General features: G+C 45.3%; 1 protein-coding gene across 1 annotated transcript in view; it reads left to right on the top strand.

Annotated features, from left to right (window-relative positions):
• Positions 1-21,805, top strand: part of LOC119169739 (MAM and LDL-receptor class A domain-containing protein 1) — a 242,581-nt gene that overhangs the window by 141,761 nt on the left and 79,015 nt on the right. The window contains exons 36-37 of the mRNA XM_075886844.1: positions 3,249-3,383; positions 12,106-12,251. Of these exons, the coding sequence (XP_075742959.1) occupies positions 3,249-3,383; positions 12,106-12,251 (281 nt within the window). The remainder of the gene's footprint in view (positions 1-3,248; positions 3,384-12,105; positions 12,252-21,805) is intronic.

Consider the following 21,805-nt stretch of genomic DNA (forward strand, 5'->3'; position numbering starts at 1 on the left):
GTGCTTGGTTCTCTTCTTAGGGCTCAAACGCAGTGATAATCAAAATTAAGAAAATATGCTGAAGAGAATCCTTTAACAAAATTGGTGACAGCACTTTTTCGGTCACGATCAAGCTCGCAAAGCCACGAGGTGACTTCCGAACTTTGATATCTCTTATTTTCAGAGATAATGATAGCATGCAGACACACGAACATGTCTTGTGAATTACCAAGCTTCCTAACCAACAGTGCGGTTTCTTTCCGATGCTTGCTCAAAATACAACAATCGCAAAAATTTTAACAGCACTCACAGGCCGCACAGTGCAGAGTGTGATTGAGCCCTTGCTTCTGGGGAATGTTGTTGTCCAGCTCCCTAAGACAAATGTTGATTGATTGAACAGTCGCCTATGTAGATTCTTCCACATCACAAAGGGACTTCGTACACAACACCGACAGTATAGGCTTTACAAACTGATAAGTGAGTTTTGTGTTCCTCATAGAATACCTGGTTCCTTCACTATCCACAAGTCTGCATATTCGGCCTCACTGGTTAGGTTATGAACATACGACCGATACTGCGACGCGCATAGCAATATTTTTGATCCTGAGTGGGAATCACTGTACGTATGGCATGACACTTTGGTCCAGCAACGTGGTCGTCACCTGGGTTGCGTTGATCTCCGAAATAATTTTAACAACGCCTCCACCAATTTTTTTTTAAACAGTGGTGGAAAACCCAGCGTGAGTTAGTCTTCTTCTTGAGTGCTAAAACTTGTTTCCATTATGTAATGATATCATGTTGATTGGGCATACTTCAAGGCAACGGCTCCCGTTGCTCGTTTGATGAGTTAAGAGTGAGCAGAACAAAAAGAATAAAGGCCACGAGCAGTATAGCCCGCTGCTCTAAATAATCACCTACCGGCATTATGTCATCAGATGACCGACACGGATTTCAGCCCTCAAGCAAGAAGACTATAACTTATGCCGGGTTACACACCACGCTTTTCTCATTTTTCTGTTTCAACTTGCTGAGTGAGCTCTCTCTAACAAGATAATACAGAAATACAGTTTATCTTAATTTTTTTATTTTATATGTCAATATAAGCATTGTACATACACGCATTAACTTCTTCACCACTTCAAGGCGAACAAGAACAAGCGGCACATTCACAGGGTGCCCCCAACTATAGCCAAAGTGTTACAGTATGCCAACACACTATATGACAATCAAACGAAATGCGTGTTGCTGTACGTTGCATATAGTAAGTGACAGTATTTCTCGTGTTAATATTAACTCCTCAATTGAAGATTTTGCAGTAGTTATTTGCAAGCAATGGAGCATAACAAACTTTTTATGACAATTTCTAACTTCTGTTGGCAAAATACCCGATTATGCCATTTCTAATACCTTTTCTATAAGCATTCGTTCTTTTCTAGAGCTTTTTTCAATCTACGGATGCCGTCAGAAGTAAAATAGAATATAGCGTGCCTTCTTGCTAAATGGGTGAAATACATGAAACTCGAATAACCTATGCCATGGGTCTCTTCCACACCTCAGGTGGACCACGGTCACCAAATATATATCTACTTGGACCGGTAAACTGAAATGCGTGAGAGAGGGCACTGGAATGAGCCTGAAAAAGATATCACCTGACGTCCCGATTTAAAAAAAAAGGCCTGCACAAGATGTCCTACAGGAGGGGAAGTTGACGTCATTTTTTCTTGAGAAACATATCAATGACAGTCTCCACTATTACTAAAATCTGGGTTGTTGATTTCATGATTTACAGTTTTCGTTCCACGCTGGGGTTTCAGCTCATAGTGATCACATAGACGGCCTAAATATACCAAAACCATCGTCTCTTTGCAGCTTACTGAACAAAACGTTGTTAATCACTGTATGCGAAAAAATACTACCAGTACAATTTAGCCTAAAGTCCTAAAGCAGTAGTTCTTCTGAAGCTGCAGGCCTTAAGCGAGAAGCAAACTAGCTCCATTTTTGAGACGCCGATATATGCTGATAACAGCAGAATTTCAAAGTTGGACTTGACTCTAATGCAACGTTATGCGCAAGGCACTGTTGGTGCAGTTCGTAAAGCCATGTGCACACACATGGCTTTATAGTGTCGGAAAGTTATTCAGGGGAACACTAAGAGCACAGCGTTCGCTGTCTGTTGCGATACTTGTTAAATAATCAAAGCATAATTCATCAGAGGAAAAAAAACCACCCTGTCTTGACATCAAGGACCATATGATTCATTTATTAGCGAGGTAATAAAGGGAGGAATGGAACAATATGAGTAAGGCGAAAATGATGAGCTAAATTATTAAGTTCTCCTGTCGGCATTGCCTACAATATTCATAGCATTCACTCAGAATACATTCGATATGCCGAGCCGCCGTAGTATTTATGGCACTCGGCTGCTCATCAGATTGTGGATTAGATGCTGTTCATGCTGTTGGCATTGAAATCGAAGCAAAATGCAGGACGTCCATAAACAGTAATTTAGCTGAGCGTTGGTCAACTGAAATGGGGTGGAAATTTCTGTGGGTTTCTGCTATGGTGCACCACTCTTCATATTGGGGTTTTGGCGCGTAAAACTCAAGTTATTACTTTTGCGAGGTGGTATATATTCTTTGCCATATAGCTGCCTCGTTTCACTTCCTGATTATTATGTGCCGTAGTTACCAACACTGTAAACGTTTATTTTCAGTCAAAGAAAATTTTTTATAAAAAAAAACGTCCTTGGCGCCTCGTGTGCCAATATATGCTCTTTTAAACTGTGAGTTTCAAACTTAATGAAAACTGTACAGTTTAAGATAATAAAATACGTTTCTTTGTTTTTTTCCTTTAAGGAGAAACAAAAACAACGCACACGTTGCTTCTGACTTTTCACAGGGAAACGATTGAGTAAAAATATAATTTGATTCAAGAACTTAGGAGAGATGACTACATGGCCTTGCCATTTGTGCTGATTGACCCGTAAATTTGAGTGCGGATATATTCAATATTTATAAAAAAACAATATCCACTGATACTCCAGTTAGTTGCTCTTGAAGTCGGGCCGGTGAGGCTAGCCCATTCTGTCGTGAGTATTCATAAAATTATACAGAAACGTCGGCAGCAAGGTCCTTACCCTTCACTGGCACCACCATTAAAATTTCTTTGAGTAATTGTGTTCTCACAATTTTTGATAGCCAACAATTATGAAGGATGGAAAATAGTGTAGAGATATAGATAAAAAAAATGGACATATCTTCGTGTTTCAGGATATTACCTTCTTTTTTCTTCAAATTCTACGAGGCTGACAAGAAGACGTGGGCGAGCAATCATCGATTCTCCGGTGATCAGAAACACCAACAAATATTGTTCTCTCTCGTTTTCGTTCAACTATCAAATGAATGGTGAGTACCTTTGTGCAAGTGCCATTCATTATTGGGTGCCTAATAATATTTCGTTCAGCCTGGAGTCATGTAAGCTCATAACGTTTTAGCGATTACTATAGTTTGGTCAGTAATGTAAGATGTGGCTCTGTCTAGATTGTTCAATCAATATTCAGCCTGTCAGGGCCACATGAAAATCAGATGTCTGCCTCCTTTGGCGCCAAATTTTGCAGTTCAGTAAAGCTATGAATAAAGATGCCCGGAGTGTGCAGCATGAATTTGCAGAATCGTTCAGCAGCAAAATCCCTAGTATTATTTATCTAGAGCACACAGCAGCAGAAAATATTGGTAGTGACATTTACCGTGGCAGTAATATAGTAAATATGCGTGTCAAGGTTGTTCCATTTTTATTAATGAGTTGTTTTCGTCCTCTGACTGTTTTCACAGGAAAAAATGCAGCAATTGTTTAAGCAAGAAAAATAACAATGCGTTTTAGTGCGCTTCACATTGTGTCAGAGCTAATAAATGTACTCCATCATATAGTTCTAAACGTGATGTACTAGTGTGTACGTAAACGAAGATATTTGTCGAATACCTTTTAGCCTAGTTCATGGGAGCGAAGCATCTTAAGACCTCACAATGTTGTCAGGGTACCGTAGTCGGCAGAACCAAAGGTGAAATTGAATATCCGCACAACAAAAAAAATGACTGCATATCCACGGGGTGAACGATGGAGAGCGGAACGAAGCCTTGTCCGCATACCGCTGCCGCGCCGCTTCGGCCTCCCGTTCTCGTACGCCAGGATCTTGTCGGCGCCGCCTCGCAGCTTCACAGCATGCTTCTGCCTCGCGCTTTCGCACATTGGGGTTCCGTTTTCGAGTGTGAGCCGCCACCACCTTGCGTGCACGGCACTCTGCAGCCTTGTCCACCCGCCAACCCTCCGAAGGCACGTACGTGCCAAAACGGCTTTTATTTTGCTACACCACGCCCACTAGCGGATGGCGCCGCTGACGCACACGCGATCGCCAACGTCTTCGTGTGACGTCATTTTTATTTTCTCGCGCGCTCACACATCGGGGTTCTGTATTCGAGCGCAATTCGCCGCCGCCTTGCACGTATCACACTTTTTATCGGCAAACCGTGAATCATCCACTGGCCGCGCTCGTCCATCGTCTGTCTGTCTGTTTGACACACGCACGGATGAACGCAGGGATGGACGCAGGGACAGATGAATGAGAGTACGAACGGGTGCACAGATTGATGGATGGATGGATGGATGGATGGATGGAAGGATGGATGGATTGATGAATGGATTGACGGATGGACAGATGCACGAATGGACGGACGCATGGAAGGACGGACAGACACACAGATGAACGTATGGAAGTAAGCACGGATGGACAGACGCATGGGCGAACGCTGGGATAGACGCACGGACAGACGGACGCACAAATGGACGGAGGAAGCACAGATGAACGCACGGACGGATATACGCACGCACGAATGGATGGACGGAAGCACGATTTAACGGACGGCCGAAAGGGCGGACGGAATGACGGACGCTTCGCTCCACTCATCATCATTCAATCCATGAATAGGCTGTGATTTTTATTATTTGTCAAACTACAAATAACGTCCTCTAGTATTGTAGCATTTGCATTTTTCAGCGTATATGCATTTCGTTATATGTACAAGTACCACCATCTACGGCCGGTTCAAGAGCTAACGAGAGGTGGCTGCATACGATCACGACGGGACGTCTTAAGGAGTTTGCTCTTAAAAACGACCAGTGTAAAAGCCTACTTTGTTCAATCAAGTATACGACCGCACTATACAAAAACACCTCCTCTAAACGCCTGTCCATCTGTGCATCTGTCCGCTCGTGCGTGTGTGTATCCGTTTGTCCGTCCACCTGTCCGTCCTTTATGCTAGTCGGCAACCTCAATTCAGGCATCATAGATCATAAGACCCAGCTGGATCATAAGATAAGCTGGATCATAAGACCCAGCTTCACCCACTCGTCATCATTCAACTCGTGGAGATGCAAGAATACTTTTTATTGCTCCTGCGAAAGCCTTGCGGATATTGGCAGCGTTCTGGTTAGCGAATGAGTAAAAAATAAATATAAAAGAAGCTAGGAGTACCTAAAGCTTCGACTTTAGGAGTTGAACGCGATAGCGATGTCCTGTTTCTAGAGCATACCTGTTTCTAGAGCACACACTCAGTGCATGAAACCTTTGCGAACTTGCTATGCACCCACTACGTGGCCTTAAAGCAATTGGCGCAGTAGCATGTGTGCCTTTTGTAGTGGGTGGCCGGCTTAAACCACGAAGCCGTTATGTTAATCGCGTTTGCTGATTCCTGTAGGCTATGGCACCTAGTACCACGCATTATACTGCAATATTTCATTTTGCATAGCATGTATACAAGGCGCGTGTGTTTGTGAAGCATGAAAGCTACTTTTACTGCATTTCCAAGCAGAGGAAGTTCTTTTCATTGCATTCACAAGCAGACGCGTGTCCTTGTGGTACCGATTCCACTCGCAACGCCAAAGACCCGGGTTCGGTCTCCACTCGGATCCAAACGACCTTGAATCAGTCCCCAACCTGACCCAGAATTTTTTACAGTTATTTGATTTTTGCATCGTTCTCGAATTTTCCGTCATGCATAAGATGATCAATTTTCACTCACAACTAATGACGCCAATGCTGACACCGACACCGCAATTTCTGCGAAACGAGCTTTCTAACAATATCATGTTCATAGTTGGAATTCAATATTATTATGGTGCACGAAAATATTGCGTTCAAGCAGTGCATTAAAATAGAAAACGGAATAAAACATCAAATATAGACTTCTGATAAAACGAGCGCAAACAACATGGATGAAGAAAAGAGGCTCAAAGGAGGTTTGCTCGAAACTGAAATGTTTATTACATGAAAACACGCGCAAAAAACTAGAAACAGACAACTCAATTCAAGTGTGCCGTCATCGTTGCGGAGAAAACTTGACGAATTGCAAATTTATTGGCCAAAAAATGCAAAAGTATGATAAGCAGTTTTAATATCTTAACATCTCGGAAGCACCAAATTGGTGTGAAGACATATGTTCAAAACTCTTCAAAACCCAGGATAATTTAAGGGTATCTATCTGCACCACCTTCAACACAGATGCCGGATTTATCGCAGAAACAAACTGCGTCGTTATCCTCACAGATACATCGCTTCACATTTTGTAAAAGGTGGTCATGTGGCAAAGACTAAAAGATATTTTTGACGGGAATATTGAAAGCAGAGCGTGCACCTGGGTCGCTATCATTAAGATAGTCGGCAACCGAGACAGGTTGGCCACAGTAGGTCTTGGTAGACGTCTCTGCAGATAGCTGCAAACAACAGTAGTCATGGTCTACGTTCAGACACTAATTGCACGAAGGGAGTGTCTTTTGGGTTTTTCTACACTGTAAGCATAAATTAGCCGATATGGGAGGTTTTCCAACATTGCTCCCAAAACTGCCGTGCCCCAACTACGTACTCTGTGGTAATGGAGAGAACTAGGCAATCTGTGGTAACGGAGAGAACTAGGCAAATGTTGTCCTGAAACGCCCCCTGCTTAATTACGGTGCTTACTAATGAATTGCCCTTGTTAAACTTGTCAAACGGAGATTCAGGGTGTGTGGTTAGAAACTCCCTATGGGAGTTTTAAAGGCGCTTTTTGGTAAGGACATGCTGCGTGCGTGTGTGTTTGTGTGTGCACCGGCATCTGTTTAGCACGCCGGTGTGAAACTCCAGTGCCTTGTGTGGGTGACCACGTGAACATGTGTTGACCGACAATGAAACTATCAGCGCAACGAAGATTTGCAACGACCGGTTGTTGTTTAGTGAGAACGTTTCAAAGTATTTATCCCTGTTTAATCACGCTGAACACGTCGAACAATGTACAACAACAACGTTGAACAACTGCCCAACTCCGCAACGAAACAATGCGAATACGTCGCCTTTACGTACCGAATTACGAAGAATTGTGAGAAATTATTTCAATGGTCACAAAAGTAAGCTGTTGCGATTGTCAACGGCTGTTCTGCAGTTTTACCGTCTAAAACTTCGAAGCGATCCGAATAGGTTTCGATTGACCTCCGAAGATAGCAAGCTGCAGGCCGGTGGTCAGTGTGAGAGCTGCTCCGGTGATGCATTCAACCCGAACGCCGGCGATAGTGGCTTCTCGATGTGTCACTGGTATATCACCGGCTGCAACTTATAAGCGGCATGAAGGCCGCGCTATACTGTCCGTATCAAGCCGGCAGCGTGGTGAGCTCGCACTGCCACACCGGCCGCAGTGGCGATCTCTACGAGCTAGCATCTGCCACTGGGGAAGCAAAATGATGTGTTTCACAGAAAAGAAAGGCTGCTGGGATAATTAACTGTTGAAATTCTTTTCTACGCCATGCGACCGCATCTGTCAAATGACTAACACGAAGGCAAGTGCCAAACGAGGCAGAGGCAAACAGAACCAGTATACCCATGCACCAATGCCTGCCCATGAATGCATTGCAAGCAACAGGAACAACGCCTGTCAAATGTCTCGTTAATTTAGGTCTATTGCTCCGTATTTTAAAGTGCATGGGTAGCGGCCACCTATTTCAGTGCATATGAAAAATACCGACGACAAAAACTACAGAGTAGCAAGAATCTGTGATCGCCAGCTGTCATTCATTGAGGTAGCTGCGTCACCTTGGTTCTTCCCTGATGCTGCTGAATGTGTGCCGTCGAAGTGGTCATGCACGGCCACTGGGGTTTTCTGTACAATTTAGTCCATTTTACGGGTTAACCTCAGTACTGCTAATGTGAATTCATCCCCGCTTAAGTTGTCTAGTGGCTAGGGCACTCGACTGCTGACCCGAAGGTTGCGGGATCGAATCCCGGTGGCGGTGGCTGCATTTCTGATGGAGGCGGAAATGTTGTAGGCCCGTGTGCTTAGATTTGGGTGCACGTTAAAGAACCCCAGGTGGTCGCAATTTCCGGAGTCTTCCACTATGGCGTCTCTCACAAGCATATGGTGGTTTTAGGACGTTAAACCACAATTATCAATCAAGTATAGCGTATTCAGTTCATCCGACTGAGCACCAGCTGATAATTAAGTTTCGCTGTAGTTAAAAGGCAGCTTATATTAGGCGGCTTTAGGAAAAAGGCATGTGCGTTGAAGAGTTTCCAAGAGGTCACCTCGAATTTAAACCTACACCGTGAATGTTTATTACCTAATTATTCGTAAAAATAGGCTCCCCGCAGAGGTCAAAATGCCTGCCTTATATACACGGCGACTGAAGAGAACTGCACCGTGAGAGGCAAGCCATGGTTCGTGTGAGTGTTGTAATGTTATGCGGACGTAGTGTGCTTGTTTGTGTATGCCTGATCAATATAGTGTGCATTCAAGGTGATTTAATTGAACATACACTTGTGCACGGTACGGTTGCAGACATTTTTTTTAGAGATGTAAAAATGTACTACCATACTTACGTCAAGAAGTGCCCCGATGAATGTCAATAAATACTCCGCCAAATTAATTATAAACATGCACGGTCCTATTAGTGAGTAAATTTTTTTACGGCCTTCGGGTGGTGTTTGTAAAGCACCCATCTGGGCATGCATATAGAGGACAAGTCATTTACTTTCATCTGGGCTTATTTTTGTGTACAGTGAAAGAATTTTCGCACACCGACCCTTTGCATTCCTAACTTGGCTATCAGTTTTGGTGAGAATAAATTTATCGAGAAGCACTAGGGCCGTTTTTTCACCCATTTATATTTAAGTGAACTAAACAGAAACTCTTTTGTAGTGCTTCAGATGCATTTTATTTTTGATAAGGCACCCTCGGGTACAGTACAACAGCAACACCTTTGTTATCCGAAGTCAAGATCTTAGCAACACAATTATTTTATTTTTCGACGGCAGCAGGTGTGGCGCCAAAGCAGCAATCTCGGCGCATACTTGAAGCAACCTTTGTAGCTGTCCGGTCACTTACCTCCTCCTAAGGGCAGTGTAGTCGCTTCCGCTGCTACATTCATTGATCTCCCAGGCCGATGGGGACGTATAGAAATCTAGTGAATCTGAGTGATGTGCTAAAAAGTGCAGTGTTATCCGCTGAAAGTTCGGTAGGGATGCATGTGGCCGCGCTTAACGTAACTCGCAGTTTGAAGGCTTTGTAACATTGATCTAATGAACCTCTGAATTGCGAGTGAGCGCTCGTTGCGCCTGCTTTGTTGACCCGTGCCTTTCTATGTTGTTTTTCTCTGTTTTAACCACAATGAAACCTTAAGAATTAGCCCAGCTGTTGACCTTGCTTCATGGATTAGTGCTGTTGGAAGTATTGTGCATATTTACATGGCCACCACGGTAACACGGACAAGAGCGTAGTAAGTGCAATAGTTAAGAAATGTTATTTTTCTTTGAGAAAGTGCATTACAATGAGAGCGAAACTTTATCCCTTTTAGTAATGCAAATGGCCGAAGTCAAATAAAGTAGAAGACGATTTAACATAACGAGTCTTGGCACAATAGCTTGTTTTGTTTGGTGGATGCTGTGGTTATGCCGGCCTCCGCAGAGCATGTGCAAGCACTCGCGTGTTCGTGCTCAGGAAAGAAGGACAAGAACAACAAGAAAGAAGGCAGAGAGGTTACCAGGGCCATACATAGTTTGCTACCCTATGCTGTGAGAATAAGAAAGAGGAGTATAAGAAAAAAGAAAGAGAGGGAAAGGAAAGAGAAAAGAAATAGGAAGAATTAGATAAATAGGGAGAAATAGATAAATAGTATTGTCAGTCAATGAGCTGACGTGTTTGTAGCGGTAGTAAATGCGAAATTCAAAGGGGTTCACATAGGCCCGTCGTCCTCGGTAAGCGCTAGAGGGCTTTGACTGCCTTGTTTTCCGACGAAGACGAGGATGGCGCTGCAACAGCATTCGCAGAGAAAGTGGTCGAATGTCCTATTCTTGCAACGCGTAAAAAAGTTTTTGGCTCTCACAGGCAAATTGAGGGCATTGGCATAGCAGATGATCGACGTCGTCTTCGGCGTCGCACACCTAACATGTCGCACTGTCGGTAACTCAAATTAAGGCTGTACATGTTTTCGTGAAGGCAACCAACCCCAAATGAAAGCAAACAAAGAAGCAAAGCTGTCCGTCCATCCGTGCGTCCATCTACTGAACACTCCAAGTACAGCCATCTTGCATCTCGCATTCCCTGTGGCACATACCCGCTCCGCGCGTCCATCCATCCGTCCATCCATGTGCTAGTCTGTCTGTTCGTACGTCCATCCATGCTCCGTGTAAGCGTCCATCCACTGAACTTTCCAAGTACCGCCATCTCCCATCTCACATTCTCAGTGCCACAGAGTGGGTATGTGACACCGGTGGCTACGTACGACAACAATAGAGGAAGGACAGACCCACACCTTAAAGATCTTCGCCCCTAAAAGTAGCATAGCCCAATTACCATGGCCATCGTTGTTGTCCGAAAGATTGCAATTACGGGTTTTGAGACTAGCCACATTCTTCATGCCGCGTGATGAGTGGCACATCATTGTCAGGCATGCTTTTACATTCTGGTATGGACGATCATAATGAAGCGACTACTTCATCAATTTTTCACCATGCAGTTTGTGGTATTTGTGTTATCGCAGATGTTACATATATTTAATGAATATTTTTGTCATATCTGATATCGCATATCACTAAGATTCTTCTTAAGCGTGCTTCAATTGATATATTGGATATTTCGATGGCACCTGGTCATGTACTTCTAAACGCACTTATCATGCACCCGGTCTCTTCCATATAAGTACTTACCATTCATGTTATTCATATTCTAGCCTCAGTTTATGCCAATTCCATCACACAAAAATATAACATACGAGCATTATAGCAACAAAAACGTACATCTATATATGCCCTCACATGCACGACGAGATATCCAAGTGAATACCTGTTATTTCTTTTTCATACATTATTTCATCCGATATCAGTTTAATATTTAGTAATAATGAGGTGGATGTGAGAGCCCAGTGCCTTGCTATTGCGTTTAAGACAAGCATGACGTAATATCCTTGTAGTAATAGCTGTCAATTTTCTCCGTTTCTTTTTCACTCTTGTCACACTGGTTTTCCTAATCATCAAGTAAAAGATCAACTGCTAGAGCACCAAGACTGCGTTATGCACGTGGCGAGGCATATTGAATAATGTTCTAGCAATGAGCTCTCACTAATCCGTATTATATAGTCATGTCATGCTTTGCGTATTTTGGTATATGTGAAAAGAATGAAATGGACGCGAAAGCACATGATAGATAGATAGATAGATAGATAGATAGATAGATAGATAGATAGATAGATAGATAGATAGATAGATAGATAGATAGATAGATAGATAGATAGATAGATAGATAGATAGGTAGGTAGGTAGGTAGGTAGGTAGGTAGGTAGGTAGGTAGGTAGGTAGGTAGGTAGGTAGGTAGGTAGGTAGGTAGGTAGGTAGGTAGGTAGGGTAGGTAGTCGTAGGCAGGCAGCTAGGTAGGTAGGTAGGTAGGTAGGTAGGTAGGTAGGTAGGTAGGTAGGTAGGTAGGTAGGTAGGTAGGTAGGTAGGTAGTCTTTGTTTTGTCTTAACTGTCGAGCTGTGTTACACACAAAAGAGGACCATTCACATGCACGGGAGACATCAACAGCGTTGTGAGCCTAATACTTGTCTCGTTCATTTTTTAGGAACGACTATGGACGTCGACCTGTACATGGTTGTTGACGGTTACACTTTTCCCGTGTGGACTCTCAGTGCGTTGAGTGACACGCCCGAAGAAGGGATTTGGAATCTAGCGGAGGTGGAAATAGGCCGATATCGATCAGAAATCAGCGTAAGTAAGCCAAGCTCAAGTTTTTGTTTAATACTATTTTCTTGTTTCCGCTAATATCTTTTCCATTTTTTTATTTTACTAAGTTTTATCAGTTCCGCTAACACTAAACAAACCTAAGCCACGTTAACAAAGCTACCACAATATTCACTGAACTCATTTTATACCTCTTTTAGTGACAGAAATCAATTATGCTATAGTAGGTATCAGCCGATGGTACGTGGTTGGTACGTGAGGATTAACGTCCCAAAACCATCTCATGAATATCAGAGACGCCGTAGTGGAGACCTCCGAAAATTTCGACCGCCTGGTGTTCTTTAACGTGCACCCAAATCTAAGCACATAGGCCTGCAACATTTCCGCCTCCATCAGAAATGCAGCCGCTGCAGCGGGGATTCAATCCCGCGACCTGCGGGTCAGCAGCCGAGTACCTTAGCCACTAGACCACTTAGGCGGGGCAGGTATCAGCTTATGGAGGAAAACATCTGAAGTCCTAACTCTCGTGCAGTTTGCAAAACATTTTCTCAAGTTATACCGCATGACTTTCAAACGTCTAGATGGCAATGTAAAAACTGTTAGACTCTTCGAAGGCATTTTCAATACTTCACAGATTCTACACTATTTCACAATTTCAACTATAGCGGGCAAGAAGGATAAACATTTTTTAACGTGAAAAATTGTTTGCAATCAAACTATTTTGGCTATAGACTTTATGCAAACTCGCTGCCATCTGTCAGCCGTCGTGTGCATACCGCCATGTCAGAGGCTCATCGCGGTGCAGTACGCATAGTCCGCGTCTGTTTACGTACACGTGTAAGTCGTATCAACGTGAGGCGTATATTGACTGATAATTGCGATGCCGAAGAATCAGTGTTTACTTTGCTGCACACAGAAAGGAATTCGAAATGCTGACGAAAGAACGGGGAAGCCGCAAACTTTGCCCCTCGTTGTTTTTTCGAGCTGATGAAATTTCTAGCGCATACTACGGTGACTGCTCCCAAAACACTTGTTTGCGTTCGCCTTCCTAAAAAAATAAGGCGTGCAATAGCATTCAACATCTGTACTCGCGTTTCAGTAATTGCTGCACGTCGAAGCAAGGCAGTTTTTGCAACGTCTTCGCTAGCAGCCGTTTACCAATTGAAGACGACTCGTACGCTTCACGCAAAAGCCACCTTCATGCAAGGAGCTTTATCGCGGCTAACTGCGCGTGCCTGCTTTTCGGCGAATGTGCCAAGCACATCGAATGTTTTAGAAACGCAGGCTGTCGTGCGCGAGTAAACCTGCGAAACGACAGCTTGTCACACTCCAGAAGAGAAAAACGAAACAACATGAAACGAATATGCTTTAGCACCGTCGCTTCCTTCTGAGAATGAACTTATCACTAGTACTTCCTCGTTTTCATCATCTGCCATAAATAAATGTTACAGACAAAACAGCACATTCTCCAAAAAGCCGGCACGTGCAGTTGATGGCACCCTGGTGCTATAATTGGGCATTATCAATTAAAAATCTTTAATACATTGTAAACAATTAGAAAACTGTTTGACCTTCTGCATTGTTCAAATCGTGCTCAATTTTCAGAAGAAAATCGTAAATCGTTTCCGCCCACGTATTTTTAAGGGGAGATGCTACTCAAAAACACTTTTTTTAATATTCACCCTAAAGCAATTAAACTTGAACTGTTTATGAAACTTTTTATGCTGATTTCAAGTGTATAATTAATCTCCTTGCAAGTTGCACACTTTTAGCTCTGCAACATTACAAAACGAAAACCTTAATCCTTGTGCCCCCCTCTTTTCATCCCTAAACTTCTGTAATTTTTTACAATTCATAGTTAATAATGTATCAAATAAAGTGTAGAATGCAAAGAAGTAATTAGGAAGCACATAGAAAATATGTAATACGCGTGAAAAATAATAGACGTAAAAAGTCCGCCTTTCACCTAGCCTAGTGAAGGTTTACATAGATTTTTTATTATATAATGAAATATTTTAGTTTAAGCTAGATAATTTCATTTGTCATACTTTGTAAAAAATGTGAGCAAAATGTTATGCAGATGCGGGCACTATAAGTGCCCGAAAAAGGGGGGGCACATAAGAAAAAATGTCAAAATTCGCGTCTTGAGAAAAACTAGTTTAAGTTAAAATTGACTTTTATTTATGAAAGATATCATTATATCTGATGAAGTTTGCACACCAAAAAGAAAAATTCTTATTTTAGTGGCGACTGCTACTAAAATACGCCAGCATCATGATTTTTCCCTCACGTCTTTTTCGAGCCGACTCCTCAAAGACATTTTGCTCACAGACAGGGCCATTAAACGCTTAGCAAACTTGCGCTCCCTCTGGCAGAGCCTTGTGCCAACTGCAAGTTAGGAAGAAGTTCGACAGGACTGCGAAATCGAAACTAAGTTTAGTGTCGTGACATTTTGCGGCCATGTTTGGGCCACATACCGTCGTATATAATGGCAATGTAGTTCCTGCTAAGTTCCCTCACTGCGAGCTCTTTCGACATCGCAAGACGGGTGCTGACGTCATTCATTGCCGCATCACGAACTTTCCGGCTGACGGGTGCGAATAACGTTTGACGCATTGGCTTTTGCAAGCCAACAAATCAACTGCCGCAAATCGGACCAGCTCCTTGTACCCTATTCCTAAGGAGCACGCCGCACAACGGCTTTTACTTGCGAGCAATTCCTTTTTTTTTCATTCATAACAGAGATATTTACACGAGAAAAGTATTGTTCAGCTGCGCTGCTCAACAAGACATGGACCCCGCAAATAGGTTTCACAGCACATAGGGCGCGCAGCGGCCAATGGCGGTCCCCGATTCGAATCATGTGATAAGCCAGTCGCGGCGCTCGAAAAACGCGCAGAAGAATGATTCTTTTTATTATTTTTTGCGCTGAATCGGCGAGAAAAACTGATGTTATTTGAATAGTGAGGCTCGACTATTCGACTCATGCGACCAACAATGGCGAGCGGCGGTGCATTATTGGCAGCAAGGTGCTCGAATACTGCACATTTTGGGCCTTTAAACAGGCACCTTGTGCTCTTTAGGTGCAATTTTGAAGCATTTCCAGTTAAATTTCAACCTGTATTTTTTCATAACAGTAGAGGAACTATATTTATCAAAACAGGTGAAAATAAAAAAATCGGTAATTTAAAAAAGTTGCATTTTTCGACCCGCATCTCTCCTCAAAACATTCAATGTAAACCGTAATTATCTTCGTGAACCCTGAGCTTCTGCGCACATATTTCAACTCGCTTCCCAGTATGTTGTCAGCTGTGACGAGTGCGCCTGATCGAAAAAGAAAAATTCTGGCCGATATCGCGTTCTGTACGATTACAGTGACTGCGCTGCAGATCCCATACATTATATGATAAACAATATATTCACGCCGAATGTTAGAAGCATGAAAGATTCTTTTTTTAAAGGCAGATTCACATAACACTGCAGCAATAAACACGTTTCCTAGTCTCGTGGAGCAGCACATTCATAAGCAGACGGCTGACCACGCCCTTCGTTCGAAGAGTCTTGCCAAGTGCATGAGCTGTTTTTTTTTTAACAACAGACGTGAGTGGCTGCCGCGCTTCGTTCGTTTTTGCAGGACCTCTCTGTAAGTATGTATAGTAGAGTCATACTCGACTGTGCCTACTGCTGTGATTCCATAGTGTATTGTAGAGTGTTGCTGGATTCTAGTGGGATCTGCCTAGATATATTGTTTATTATGAGCACAAAAGGCCCCGTGGTGTGCAGTTCTCCTCGACAAAAATCTACCTTAGAAAATCTGCGACTGATCTCACTGCTCTCGTGTTTAGTGGAACTATTCACGGATGGTTAGGAACATGTGGCAGAAGTACACTCCCACTTCAGTCGAAGTTTGTTTTCTGACCGAAGTTATGCATTCTAGAAAGGTTGATTCTTAACGCAGAAGACATTCCCAGCAACATCCCAATGCATGCAGGACACACGAAAACGACTATTGACCTCAAAGCTGCTTGTGATTACGTTAGTTGTGACGTCATACTACTGCATCGACAAATTTTATTGCTGAAACGTATCTGCGGCTATGTCAAGGCCTTTTTCACACACACTAAATCGACCGTGGAGATGTGGTAGCCACGGTCAGACGCACCTAGGCTGCCCAAAAAGAGCATCTCCCAAGAGTTTGTGGTCTCGTCTCTTCAAAATTCAAATGTGGAACATGGCGGAGCAAATTAACAACATCTATAGTGTCGCATGGTCTCTCGTGTTTTCCTGTGGAAGAGGACGAAGAAGTTCGGACTGAGCCATTTGTTTGGCCGAGCTCACCAAGCAGTACTACGCAAGGTTACCTTGAGCAAGCTAAGATTGCTGGAGCTGCTGGGTACGACGATTCACAAATCAACCCATGCACAAGAGCTCGCCCAGGAGCCGGAATGCAAGCCCCGTGCCCGTGAACACGCCACTTCACAGAACAAGCCGCCGCCAACGAGGCCTACCACCAGAGACTGTGGAAGAGCTAGTCGACAGAGTGACTATGACTTCACCTCAAGGCACCATGGAAACTCCTTCATCGTCTACGCCGATCTATTGCACTGAACAGGACCCGCTGATGCCTAGTTTCTTTGATGGACAGCTGTTTGAGGATGTGGACGACTGGCTGAGCGAGTTCGAACATGTCGCCGCGGTCAACCACTGGGACGAAGCTGCCAAACTCCGCAACGTCAACGCCTGCTTAAAAGACAGCGCCCGAACGTGGTTCCTAAACAGAGGTGATGTCTTGACATCCTGGCGCGAAATTCAGCATCACGTCTTGGAGAAATATTGGAGCCCCAACCACCGCTAACGTGCTGAACGTGCATTGCACTCACGCATTCAGATGCCTAATGAGACCGTCACCATGTATGTGGAGGACATGACACGGCTTTTTAGGCGAGTGGGTCCAGCAATTCCAGAAGAAAGAAAGCTGCGTTATCTGATGTGAGGAGTGAAGGAGCAGCTATTTGCTGGTCTAGAGCGGGATCCTCCCAAGAGTGTAGCGGAGCTTTTGACAGAAGCCATTACGATGGATAAGCTACTTCATCAACAGTCTGCCCTATTCAACCGGCAAGTGAATGATGCATCATCACCTGAATTTTCTGCCACCTTCGGGAGCAACAGCTTCGAATGAAATCGCGAAGTCGTTCACTCAGTCGTCCACGAGGAAATGGTGAAACTACATGGGGCGAGACAGCCAGAAGTAAGCAGCATCGCCAGCATTATCCGAGACGAAGTCCAGCAGGTGCTGCACAGCCGTCACCGTCAACCGATGGATATTAATCTACAACCACCTCCTGCGTCCACTGATGTTCGGAACCGTACATATGCCGAAGCGTTGCGCACTTCCATGCCGGTCTCTAGCCCTGCAGTCCCAATTCAGTCAATGTCACCAGTTGAAATTCAATCAGCACACGCTGGTTTGTACATTGATGGTTGCCGTGCTCCGACGCGGAAGTCTGATATCTGGCGTACGTCGAATAGAAGACCCTGTGCTTCCATTTTGGTGAAGCCGGCTACGTATACCGGGAATGCCCGTACCAAAAACTTTGACTGCGCGGTTTCTCTATTCATTCACCGCCTCCCCGTGATGGTCAGAGGCCAAGAGAATTTGAGGACTACCTCGTGCAGCAACGTCTACCTTTCTCACAGCATCAATCGTGGTCACCATCTCCCCAGCGACCCGCAGCCATTGGGCGACGTTTCGGTACGATGGCACGGGAACGCTCCCCAAGCCCTCGGCGGGAAAACTGAAGGCAGCGACCTTCGTGGGTGAGGTCGCTGGGACTCAAAGTGCGGAGTTCCTCCCATCGAAGCTTGCACAAAACGCTGCAGATATTACATTGGCGACTGAGCCAAGTGCAAGAGAAGCGCCGGATTCTACGTCTGAACCCAGAGACCGAGTCTCGCTCGAAATTCTCGTGCTGGTAGACGGTCTTCAGGTCAGCGCATTGGTGGACACAGGTGCATATTATTCTATTACGAGCGGAAAATTGGCAACCAGTCTTAAGAAAGTGACGACACCTTGGAATCAGGCGCGTATTCGCGTGGCTGGATGCCACGTTGTTACTCCGTTGGGCCGCTGTACCACAAGAGGGGAAATACGCGAGTCAACATTTGTGGTCGCCTGTCTTGTACTACGTGACTGTTCTCGTCAGCTCATCTTCGGTATGGACTTCCTCCAAGAGAACGGCGCGATCATAAATCTCCGCGAATGAATGGTGACTCTCTTGACACAATATGCAACCGATCGAGGCGCCGATAGTCGTCGTAGACCTGCGCTGCATGTTGCCGACGAATGCGTGACGCTGCCTCCTCGAGTGACTGCTTTCGTAAGGTTACCTGGGAAGATTTTGAAGACGGTGACGTGGTCGCCGATAGCGACGTATCGCACTTGCTGCTTCAAGCTGTGTGGGTGGTAAGCTGTTGTTTTTCGGTGGCTTGTGCAGCTCGGTCTCAATATTGTCACGGGGTCGTGACGTGGCTGAAGACAGGAGACTTTGTGTTGGGATTTAACTGTTTATTTGGGCGAACCTGTGCCCGGTAAACGGAAAGTCCAATTGCAGCAGCAGTCTCGCACGGATAGCAGTCTCGGACTAATAGCGGCGAACGGAGTGTCGGCCTTCGATCAACAAACTGACAAGCGGCTAAGCGCGTCGGCATTTATACTCTTGCCGTCGAATGTTCTAGCGTTATCGCTGGCGGTGGCGTAGGTTCCAGAACAATCTGTACCGTTCGCACACTGAAGTGATCTTATCGAAATGATCTACTACAGTCCGGAACCTTCTCGAAAACTGCAGGCGCGGTTTGCGCTGAGAATCGTGTGGTGTTTTGGGACGATAACAAAAACTTGGGAAATGGAACGTGGCATTGCCCCTCTCTGAAAAAAGGCATCGTCCCGATGCTTTAACTAAAGATGAAGGTACAATAATAATGCAAGAAAGTACAATGAATAAATTATGATACAACAATAATAAAAATAACACTGTTTCAGTTTGTTAACACGCTTGAAACGGCTTGAGGCGCGCGACATGACGACTTCAGGTCGTGATCGGCGTCGTTGAGAGTTCGTGATGCCGTCGGAGACAACCTCGTAATCAAGTGGGCCGAGACGTCGAACCACCCTGTACGGTCCGAAGTACCGTCGCAGAAGCTTTTCACTTAGTCCACGTCGGCGTATCGGCGTCCACACCCAAACACGTTCACCGGGCTGGTATTCCACGAAGCGTCGTCGAAGGTTGTAACGGTGGCTGTCTGTCGTCTGTTGATTCTTGATACGGAGACGCGCAAGTTGTCGGGCTTCTTCGGCGCGTTGAAGGTACTCGCTCTCATCGAGGTTTTCTTCGTCGGTGACGTTGGGTAACATGGCATCGAGCGTCGTTGCCGGGCTCCTTCCGTAGACCAACTTGTATGGAGATATCTGCGTCGTCTCCTGCACCGCCGTGTTGTATGCGAAGGTCACGTAATAGTCGGGTGCGGAATAGTCGGGTCATTTCTTCTGTGAAAATGGAGACATTTTCATTTGGTAGCTGAACCCGGGTCTCTAATAAAGCAGCGGCCCTCTCTTTGCGAGTGACGCTCGCGAACGTTTGCAGGAATGCGCCGCAGAAAACATCCCACGTTCGGAGCGTGGACTCCCGATCTTCGAGCCAAGTCCTTGCGGTGTCTTCCAAATAGAAGAACACACGACGCAGCTTTTCGTCATGGTCCCAGTGGTTGAGGGCGGCCACATGTTCGTATGTTTCTAGCCAGGACTCCGGGTTTTCGAACGATGACCCATGGAAAATTTGTGGTTCCCTGGGTTGATGCATGACAATCGTGGGCTGGGACGCTGCGGTTGTCATTGTCGCTGCAATCGCGGTCATAACCTTGGTCTTCCGCTCCTTGTCTTGTAGAAGCCCGTACTCCGGTGGTAGCCCTTGCTCTCGGCGGCTTGTTCGCTGCTCCTGGTTGGCGTCGGTGTCTTCTCCGCGACGTGGGCTGGGTTCACGGCTTGACGGGGGCGTCCGGTACATGAACGAAGCAGCACCTCCACCAGATGTCACGGGGTCGTGACGTGGCCGAAGACAGGAGACTTCGTGTTGGGATTTACCTGTTTATTCGGGCGAACCTGTGCCCGGTAAACGGAAAGTCCAATTACAGCAGCAGTCTCGCACAGATAGCAGTCTCGGACTGATAGCGGCGAACGGGCGAACGGAGCGTCGGCCTTCGATCAACAAACTGACAAGTGGTGAAGCGCGTCGGCATTTATACTCTTGCCGTCGAATGTTCTAGCGTTATCGCTGGCGGTGGCGTAGGTTCCAGAGCAATTCGTACCGTTCGCACAGTGGGCGTGATCTTATCGAAATGATCTACTACAGTCCGGAACCTTCTCGAAAACTGCAGGCGCGGTTTGCGCTAAGAATCGTGTGGTGTTTTGGGACGATAACAAAAACTTGGGAAATGGAACGTGGCAATATGTCCTCCAGCATTTGTGCCGTAAATGACGTTCCTCTATCCATAATCACACATGACAGTGCGCCGTGTTGTAGGACAATGTGGTGCACGAAGAACTTCGCGACTTCAGACGCCGCACTGCGTGGTAATGCCTGTCTCGGCATACCGGGTAAAGTAATCGGTTGCCTCTATAATTCATTTGTTTCCAGTGGCCGACAAAAGGAAGGGTGCTAGAAGGTCCATTGCCACAAGGTCGAAAGGTGTTCGTGGTGGGGTCCGCAGGTTTCACAGGTGACGTCTTGCGAAGCTGGCACTCGCGACAGCCTTGCACGTAGCGGTGTACACTGGTCAAAAGTTGTGGCCAATAGTACTGCTGGTGCACTATGGCAAGAGTCCGCGAGTAGGCCAAGTGTCCTGGCGTTCACTCTTAGTCGAATGCTGGCTAGACTCCATGCCCGCAGGTAGGAAATCAAATCAATTTATTGCGGCTTCTACGCTGCTCCGTAGCCGTGTTCCAGAGAACCCGGCCCGACTTGAAGTGGCCTTCAGAATATCCGAGACAAAGATTAGGCGGGATTTTCGGTCAAATTTTTCTGGTAAGATACGGCCAGCCATTAGGCGAGACGTTTCCGTAGGCAGCCCGGCCCTGATGTGGTGGCGAAAAAGAAGCATTATTTTACGCTTTTGAGATCATTTTCTAGCCGCTAATGGGAGGGATCTTACGACTACAGGTAATTAAAAAACCATTAGTATCACAATCACCTACATCTGCGAGATTAACATGCAAAGCACAGCCGTATAATCGAACTTGGGACCGCATGCACGTGAAATATATGTCTTACTTATTGCACCACAGCGCCACCGTATGAAGGCGAGTCTTTTTGCGGAGGTATATAATTACCAAGTGGCTTTTTGCAAACCGTCGGCGGAACCTTGAACTGTTTGTGTGCCATGTGCATGCATTTGATCAGCGAATAGTTTGTAGGGCTTCATGAACTTGAGACAACCATGGTGAGCGCTTTCGTCTCCGACTTCGGTTCATGGTGCGCCGTTCCACATAACAATTAACGTGTGTTTGTGCGTCGTTTCAGTGCCTCCCT

This window comes from Rhipicephalus microplus, chromosome 2 (assembly GCF_043290135.1).
Source record: "Rhipicephalus microplus isolate Deutch F79 chromosome 2, USDA_Rmic, whole genome shotgun sequence".
NCBI lineage: Eukaryota > Metazoa > Arthropoda > Arachnida > Ixodida > Ixodidae > Rhipicephalus > Rhipicephalus microplus.